The 8,668-nt window shown below is 49.2% G+C and overlaps 1 protein-coding gene across 4 annotated transcripts in view; it reads left to right on the top strand.

Annotated features, from left to right (window-relative positions):
- Nucleotides 1–8,668, top strand: part of Prima1 (proline rich membrane anchor 1) — a 56,963-nt gene that overhangs the window by 45,518 nt on the left and 2,777 nt on the right. For 3 of the 4 annotated variants that reach the window (XM_005343487.3, XM_026780880.1, XM_026780882.1), the window contains exon 4: nucleotides 1,681–1,810. In XM_005343487.3, the coding sequence (XP_005343544.1) occupies nucleotides 1,681–1,810 (130 nt within the window). Of the gene's footprint in view, nucleotides 1–1,680; nucleotides 1,811–6,558; nucleotides 6,726–8,668 lie in introns of all 4 variants that reach the window. The other variant, XR_003377165.1, reaches the window with a different exon arrangement.

Genomic DNA, 8,668 nt, shown 5'->3' with positions numbered 1-8,668 from the left:
TGTGTTTGTTAATGGGCAGTCTGGATACCCTAGGAGTCTGAGAGTGTTTTCCTGGATCCCAGGATGTGTTCACTCCCTTCTAGTTTCACTTCTCCTTCTTGGTTCTGCCTGGAAGCATACCAGAGCGTAATCATCTGGGAAAGACATCTAGGTGTTTGCTTATGATATTAATCGTACACACACACTTTACCCAAGAGGAATAGGAAACTGTCTATACAAAAGATTTCTTCACAGATGTTTGTTGCAGCTTTTCCTAGAGACCTAGAATCTGCCAACAGCCTAGGAGCCCATTAGCAGGTAAATGACCAAACAGTTGTAGCACAGGAACATGTGTGTGTGGCGCTGGGGGGCAGATACCACATGCCAACAAAAAAGGGAGAACTGCTAAACTACACAGTGACCTGGGCGAATCCCCAACACTGCTAAACAATTAAAGCAAATGTAAAAGGAAAGAAGAATGTGCTTATCACGTGATTTGGTTTATATGAATGCTAGGAACAAGCCAATCTTATCTATTATTTTAGCAATCATTAGGATGGTTGCCCCAGGTTAGGGATTACTGAGGAAGACACTCAAGGATACTTTAAATTATTGGGAATAACGGGTGTGGCTTCTGCTGGTGTAGACATCTGTCACAGCTGCCAGGTGGTCCTTTGACAGGAGGGGATTTCCCCCCCATGCCCCGCCCGACACATCCCGGTGTCCTTGAAGCATCTTCAACTGATTTCTGCCTCCTTCAGAGCACCTAGTACTGAGGGGGCAGAGCTGGGGACACAGTTTTGACTCTTGTGCAGATCTTCGCATATACTGACGATTGATGTAGCACTGTCTGTGTGGCCTGTCTACTCCTCTCCTCCCTCACCCTTCCTCTGCTCTCTGCCTCTCTCCCCTCCCCTCCCCTAGCCCTTTTGTAATACCCAGGGCTTTCTTTCCTCTGTCCTGTCTGGTTCTGCCCAGGCCTCTGGGATCGGGCTGGGGCTCTCTCTTTGCTTTACTCTCAGGGAACCAAACAGTCTCTTGAGGCCTGTACTCTGGTAGGTGAGCACCAACACTGCCCAGAGCTACTAGGGAACAGGTTTACCCTAAAGACTGCTCCAGGAGAGGGTGGGGACCAGAGGAGTCAGAAGCTGCGATGGTCACACACCTTCCCATGTTCTGGCCCCGTCCATGCACAGTGAGAATGTTATTGGTAGCATCACCTGGGCCCGATCCAGGCAAGGAGAGTGAGCGTCTCTCTCACTCAGTTCAGAAGCACATCCAGCGGCCAGCCTCCCTCCTTTCTCCTCCGAAGTCCCCTGCGAGCCCGCCGCCCCACCCCCAACCACAGACACACCGGATTTAATGCCTCGACTGAGAGAATGAGAGGCTCTGTTATTTTTCATGGGAAATTAAACCCGACCCTGCTGTCAGTTAGCTCATGCCTGGGAGGATGGAGGCCTGCTTAGCCGGGCGCTCAGGCCCCGGCTCTGGGCTTGCCAAGGCTCGATGGAGGCACCGAATGGGGGAGGGGCTGGCTGGGGGCCAAGCATGATGTCACCTGCTGAGGTGGGGGTAGGGAAAGCAGGAGAGGTCAGAGGGCCTTCCTCAGGGTGATGGATGGCTGTGAGTGCCGCTCCCTGGCCAACCTCTCGCAGACCCACCTCGCTCACTCAGAGATACTCAGACTCCAGTGTCTTCCAGCTCCCAACTCTACCTCGTGCCCCGCGGAGGACAGCTGGTGGTCGGGGCTGGTGATCATCATCGCTGTCGTCTGTGCCTCCCTGGTGTTTCTGACTGTGCTGGTCATCATTTGCTACAAAGCCATAAAGAGGTGAGTGTCCAGCCACAGCGCCCAGGTGGAGGCCCCTCAGGGAACCCAGCTCGGCTGGGACGTCTTCAACTGCCTGACCACCATTGTAAATGACAGATGGTCACACCAATCAGGAGCAGGAAGGTCAGGAGGGGACCCCCTTCATCCCGACCCCATTTAATGCTTGTCATGAGTTTGTTGTAATGGCTACAGTGGTTTCCCTCTTTGTTCTTCTAGCTTTAGCATTTTAGAGGTGGTCTCAGACATACCTTCGCAGCGTTAGGAAGTTTGATTCTGTAAGTTACCCGTCTATTTCAGCCTGATACAAAACCATGCAAGGGCATTGCTAAACACCGAAAGGGTAGCAGTCATTAATAATATTTTGGAGAAAGGGATTTTCTTCCCTAATTCCCGTGCTCCAGAAGTTACTTCCAATTATTATTATTATTAGAATAATTGTTAACATTTGATTACTTAATTTTTCCCGATGAATCCAATCGTCTGTGTAATTTCATTTTAATAATTCAAAACCAAAAAGAATGACAAACGAACACTTAAAATGAGGGTGTGGTCAGGCATACGGGCCTCAAACCGGGACACCTGGACAGGAGAGGGAGGACAGGAAATCAAGCTGCACAGGCCTCCACAAACACCAAATGCTCAGGAACTAGACTGTTGGAATTTCCAGGCTAGGCTTCGGTTCACCTCCCCTCTGTGTCCTTGGTCCATCTTCTCCCATCCTTCCCACTGTGCTGTACTCTTCAGTTTAGGAAACTGAGTCTCCAGGGAGCTAGGAAGCTGCCTTGGTATCAGAATTCGAATCCAGAATTGTGTGGTGCCAAAGCTCACCTCTCGCCATGTTGGGGTGCTCAACTAAGGTTTTGTATTAATGATGAGACTCCAAACGCCTGCCTGCCTTTCTGTGAAGTTGAAAAGAGAGACCCCTGAATTTGATGTCTGTGCTCTATGGGGGTCAGAGGGACAGACAGAGAGGCTCAGAGGCCCTGAGACCCAGTAACTCTGGGTACAGGCCTTGCTTGGACACCAAAATGGGTGGAATCCCCACTGCTAAACTGTTTTTGCGAATACCTGCTATGTGCTGGCTCCATTAACAGAGATGGGTAGTGTTTACAAATGGTAAAGATTATTTTGCCATAAACTGTTCACCTGACCCCAGACAAGAGGATTGATGGTCCCCAGGCCAGGCGAGAGCTGCCTGCTATGGGTACTCAGAGGGGCCATGATGAATGCTAATCCTTCCTTCCTTCCTTCCTTCCTTCCTTCCTTCCTTCCTTCCTTCCTTTCCTCTTATCTTCTTTTCTTTCTTTTTTTTAAAAAGAAAACACTTTCTTTTTTTCATTTTACATACTGAGCTCAGTTTCCACTCCCTCCCCTCCTCCCCGCCCCTCTGCCTATCCATTTACTCCACCTTCCGCATCCACTCCTCGGAGAGGGTGAGGCACATTGCTTTGGGGGAAGGTCCAAGGCCCTCCCTACTATATCTAGGCTGAGCAAGGTAGCCATCCAAAGAGAATAGGTTCCAGTACAAGCAGTAGGGGATAAATCCTGGTGCCACTGCCAGTGGCCCCATAGTCTGCCCCAGCCATGCAACTGTCACCCACATTCAGAGGGTCTATGTTTGGACCTATGTTGTTTCCTTCCCTGTCCGGCTGGAGTTGGTGAGCTCCTATTAGCTCAGGTAGACTGTTTCAGTGGGTGAACCCATCATGGTCTTGACCTCTTTGCTCATATTCTCACTCCTCCCACTCTTCAGCTATACTTTAGGAGCTCAGTCCAGTGCCCAATGCAGGGCTCCACCTCTGTTTCCATCAGTTTCTGGATGAAGGTTCCATGGTGATATGTAAGATATTCATCATCATTCATCAGATATTCAACAGGACAAGGCCATTTCAGGTACCCTCTCCTCTATTGCTTAGGATCCTAGCTGGGGTCATCCCTGTGGATTCCTGAGAATTTCTCTAGTGCCAGGTTTCTTACTAGCCCCATAAGGGCTCCCTCAATCAAAATATCTCTTTCCTTGCTCTCATCTCTGTCCTTCCTCCATCTCGACCATCCCATTCCCTCAAGTTCTCCTCCCCCTTCCTCTTCTCCCCTCATCTCCCCTTCCTGCCCTCTCTACTCCCACCACCCCCATGCTCCCAATTTTGTCAGTTTTGTCTGTTTCCTCTTTCCAGGTGGATATATGTATGTTTTTCTTAGGGTTCATCTTGTTAACTTAGCTTCTCTAGGATCATGAACTATAGGCTCAATATCCTTTGCTTTACAGCTAGTACCCATTTATGAGTGAGCACATACCATGTTCATTTTTCTAGGCCTCAGTTGCCTCACTCAGGATGGTTTTTCTCTAGCTCCATCCATTTGCATGCAAATTTCAACATGTAGAAGAATGAAAATAGATCCATATCTATCCCTATGCACAAAACTGAAGTCCAAATAGATTAAAGACCTCAATCTAAATCCGGCCACTCTGAGCCTGATAGAAGAGAAAGTGGAAAGTAATCTTCAATGCATGGGCACAGGAGACCACTTCTAAATATAACACTAGTAGCACAGACCCTGAGAGCAATAATAAATAAATGGGACCTCCTGAAACTGAGAAGCTTCTGCAAAGCAAAGGACACAGTCAATAAGACAAAAAGGCAGCCTACAGAATGGGAGAAGATCTTCACCAACCCCACATCAGACAGAGGACTGATCTCCAAAATATATAAAGAACTCAAGAAATTAGACGTCAAAATTCCAAATAACTCAATTTTAAAAAATGGTGTACAGAACTAAACAGAGAATTATCAACAGAAGAATTTCAAATGGCTGAAAGACACTTAAGGAAATGTTCAACATCCTTAGCTATCAGGGAAATGCAAATCAAAACAACTCAGAGATACCATCTTACAGCAGTCAGATGGCTAAGATCAAAAACACCAATGATGGCTTAAAATGGAGAGGATGTAGAGTAAGAGCAACACTCCTCCATTGCTGGTGGGAATGCAAACTTGTATAATCATAAATCAGTATGGTGGTTTCTCAGAAATTAGGAATCCATTTACCTCAGGGCCCAGCAATTCCACTCTTGGGCATATACCCAAAATATGCTCAATCATACTACAAGGACATTTGTTCAACTATGTTCATAGCAGCATTATTTGTAATAGCCAGAACCTGGAAACAACCTAGATGCCCCTCAACTGAAGAATGGATAAAGAAAGTGTGGCACATTTACATATTAGAGTACTACTCAGCGGTAAAAAAAATGATGAATACCAATTCTAATTGACAGTAGTTGAGCCTTGAGCCTTCGGGGCTTTCAGAATCTGGTATGTGCACCTTCATTTTGTACCTTGGGATGATAATACAAATATCGCCCTTGGCAGAGCCGTGGAGGTGACGTTTTTTTCTGGAGGTGACAATATGATTAAGCTTGTCTTGTCCTCCTGTCCCAGTAGGTTGGGGCCCCTCTGTCTCATACGCAGATTTAGGGCTTGGGTCTTGACATGTTCAACTCTCCCCTCTCCTCTGTTCACCATCTTGACAGTCTGGTTATGTCCCCAAATTATAGGTTCAGTAGATGCATATGTTTTGAAACAGATTCTCATAATGTAGCTCAGGCTGGCTTCAAGATCTCGGTCCTCCTGCCTCAGCCTCCTGTGTACCCAGGGGTCCCAGCCAGGAAGGACTTCTGGAAATCCAAGACAGGCCTTCCTGGGCTGTCCAAGGTGACCTTGGGAACCAGTTCTCAAAAAGAGGAGAGGTCTTATGTGTGCCTAGTGCCAGAGCGAAAGGTATAGGGCTGTTTCTGAGGACATGCTTACATTTCTTGTATTGTGGCTGACTATTCCGCTGGAGAGAGCCTTGGAAAAGCAGGTGCCAAAAACCCTCAGTGGGTCAGATGTGGGGCCACCTTTGCCCTCAGCTCCCACACACACAAACAATATCCACCCCCATTACCATATGGGCCACCTCTGCCCACAGCCCCTCCCCCCAAAAACAATATCCACCCTCATCACCATGTGGCATTCCAGGGGTTTGCAGAGCACCCAGGGAGCCTGGATACCATGGAAGGTCCCTCTCTAGCTCCGTGTGCGGCCTGGGAGAATTTCCTCCAGCATGCATGCTGGGAAGAGCTCAATGCAGTCCAGATCCTCACCTGCAGAGCAGCAGTGCTCCACGGAGGAGAGCCCCAGCCTGGGAAAGGAGGGACCCTCCCCTGGCGCCTCCCCTGTCCACCAGGTCCTCTTCTGCTCCCCTCTCTGAGCACATGCTAAGCCTCCCACAGTTAACCCAAATAGCCAAAGGATGACGTGAGAAAGCTCATAGGCCACATCTCGGCCTCGTCTTCACCGGGTATGGAAAGAGAGGTGTCCATGCACATCTGCTTCTCCTAGTGACACCTTGGTGGTTGGGGAAAGCATCTGTACTCTGTAGGGGAGGCTCCTGCTGGGCCGTCGTAGGGTGTGTGTGTGTGTGTGTGTGTGTGTGTGTGTGTGTGTGTGTGTGTTGCAGGGTCGGCTGAGGATGACAGTGTTATCTCATTGCCAGCAGAGCCCTAGCACCCAGGCAGAGACGCCGGTGGAGGCAGAGTCCCTTCTGGGCTCTGCAGCTGGACCCCAACACATGATGTTCTCAGTGGAGTTCAGGAGCATCTAGTAGTTGGGGACAGAAGATCTCCAAATGAGAAGGCCACATCCCCATCCCTTTGCCCAGAAGCCAGGGCACATGGAGATGCTCATGCCCCCTCCTTTTGGTTTTAGGAACCAGGCCATTTAAAGGTGTTCTCTGTGGCCTCTGCCTGGCTTAGTGGAACTAGTCCAGATTGGCCCACAGATTGGAGGATCAGGAGCCCTCGCCATGTCTGCTAGCTCTTCCAGAGCCTCAGAAGGTGCATGCTAAGTAGGAAGTCTGGGCAGACTAGAGCACGGTATGATGGCCACCGCTGACCAGTCAAGCAGCTCCCATGACACCTCTCTGCCTGCAGTGCTGAGTCCTAACAGACACTCACAGAGCACTTACTGTATGCTAGACTCATTCACATGCTTGATCTGCACTAATGTGTTTAACCCTTCCAACAAACCTATGGAGGGATGCTGTTGGTGTACCCATTTTAGAGATGTGGAAACTGAGGCTCAGAGAAGTTGCCTAGATTGCCTGAGTTCACACAGGTAACACATGGTAGAAAGCTAAGATTCTTGAAGATGTGGCCTCAGCCCCTTAACATGGCCAGTGTCACCCATGAATGGCATGTTTGGTGAGAGAATGGAGTCCCAGAGCCAGCTTCTGCTTTGGGGATAGTTCAGCTTTCTCTGGTTCCAGTGAAGCCCAGAAGGCTTTGAGAACAGTTAGGACAGAGTATGGGGATCAGAGCAGAGAGGGGCTTAGCTATAGTGCCAGGAGGTGGACAGGTTAAATCTATTAATAATGAGGACCTGTTATGCCACCATGACCACAAGCTGGCATCTGGGAGCTCTTAAGCCCCATGAAGTGGGCTATCTTGGATTAAAGCTAGGCAAGACAGACTTCTTGGAAAGCCCAATATGACTTTGAAAGATCTCTGGGAGGAAGTGTAAGGAGGCTTTCCAGCAGCTAGACCCCAGAGCCCATTCTTAAGAGAATGCCCGGGGAGATGCTGACCTAAGGGGCCAGTCAAGGATGAAAGTCCCGGCCCCACTGCAATGCAGTCAAAGATGACACTCTCAGCCTCAGTTTCCCTCCCACGAAATGACTGTCTTACCTCCAGTCTAGCTTCTTCGGGAGGCTGAGCAGACTCTATACAAAGTATGACACACCAGGGGAGGAAGTGTGGGTTTGATCTTGCTTTTCCAAAAGCCACAGTGCCTAGACTCAGCCACCTAGAGCGATTTCCTCTGTGAACAACTTCCGCTACAAGAAAGGGCACCATGCAGAGACTTGACCTTAGTGTGGCTTGTGAGAAGTCCTGGCTGTCTCATGACTCCACTGACTATCCCCTGCCTCCCCCGACTGCTGAGATTTTCAGAGTCTATCCAAAGGTCTTTGAGACAGTCACAAAATACCATGCCTATTCATCTTGTCTTTGGAGAGGCTTTGGGGGTGCTTGAGAAGGCAGAAGCAATCAATCCTTGAGCTTTTGAATATGGCCGTAAATGTCTAGTTTAGATCATTCGTTTGGGTATCTCTGGGGACATAGGAGGTGTCTGAGCTATGTGCAGCTCGAGTCATCTTCACCCAAGAGACAGCAGTATAGTGGTGTGAAACACAGATTGAACAGCCCAGCCCAAGAGGTTGTAGACTAGAGGGTGGAGGCCAGAGACACCCCCTGAATGACTCAGAGAGGAAAGAGGACTTCAGCCAGGTGGGGAGATAGCACTGTGATTTTACACTCTCGGCAAGTGGGCTAGACCCTTTCCAGTACCTTCCTCCTAGCCTTCCTGATCCTTGTGCACATAACAGGAATGGATTCTGGGTTCTGTGGCCTCTGAAATGAGCTTCAGATGTTCAATGAAAACCGCTAAAGAACCCCTGCTATGTACTAGCTCAGCTTGGGACTTCATTACCGCCACCACAACCATCGCTACAATCATTGTCACCACCACTATCAACACAACCGTGACCACTGCTATTATACCCCACCATCACTGTTTCCATCTGCCCCCACCGTCATTAGTACCACAACTATCACCTCTATCATCACTTCTATCATCACCACCAGCGTCTCCACCTCCTCCCCCACCATCACCTCCTCCTCCTCCACCATCATCACCATCATCACCTCCTCCATCATGATCATCACCATCACCACCTCCTCCTCCACCATCACCATCACCACCTCCTCCTCCACCATCACCATCATCACCTCCTCCTCCACGATCACCACCTCCTCCTCCA

The sequence above is a fragment of the Microtus ochrogaster genome, chromosome 1 (assembly GCF_000317375.1).
Source record: "Microtus ochrogaster isolate Prairie Vole_2 chromosome 1, MicOch1.0, whole genome shotgun sequence".
Lineage (NCBI taxonomy): Eukaryota > Metazoa > Chordata > Mammalia > Rodentia > Cricetidae > Microtus > Microtus ochrogaster.
This window is presented reverse-complemented; position numbering and strand designations above follow the sequence as displayed.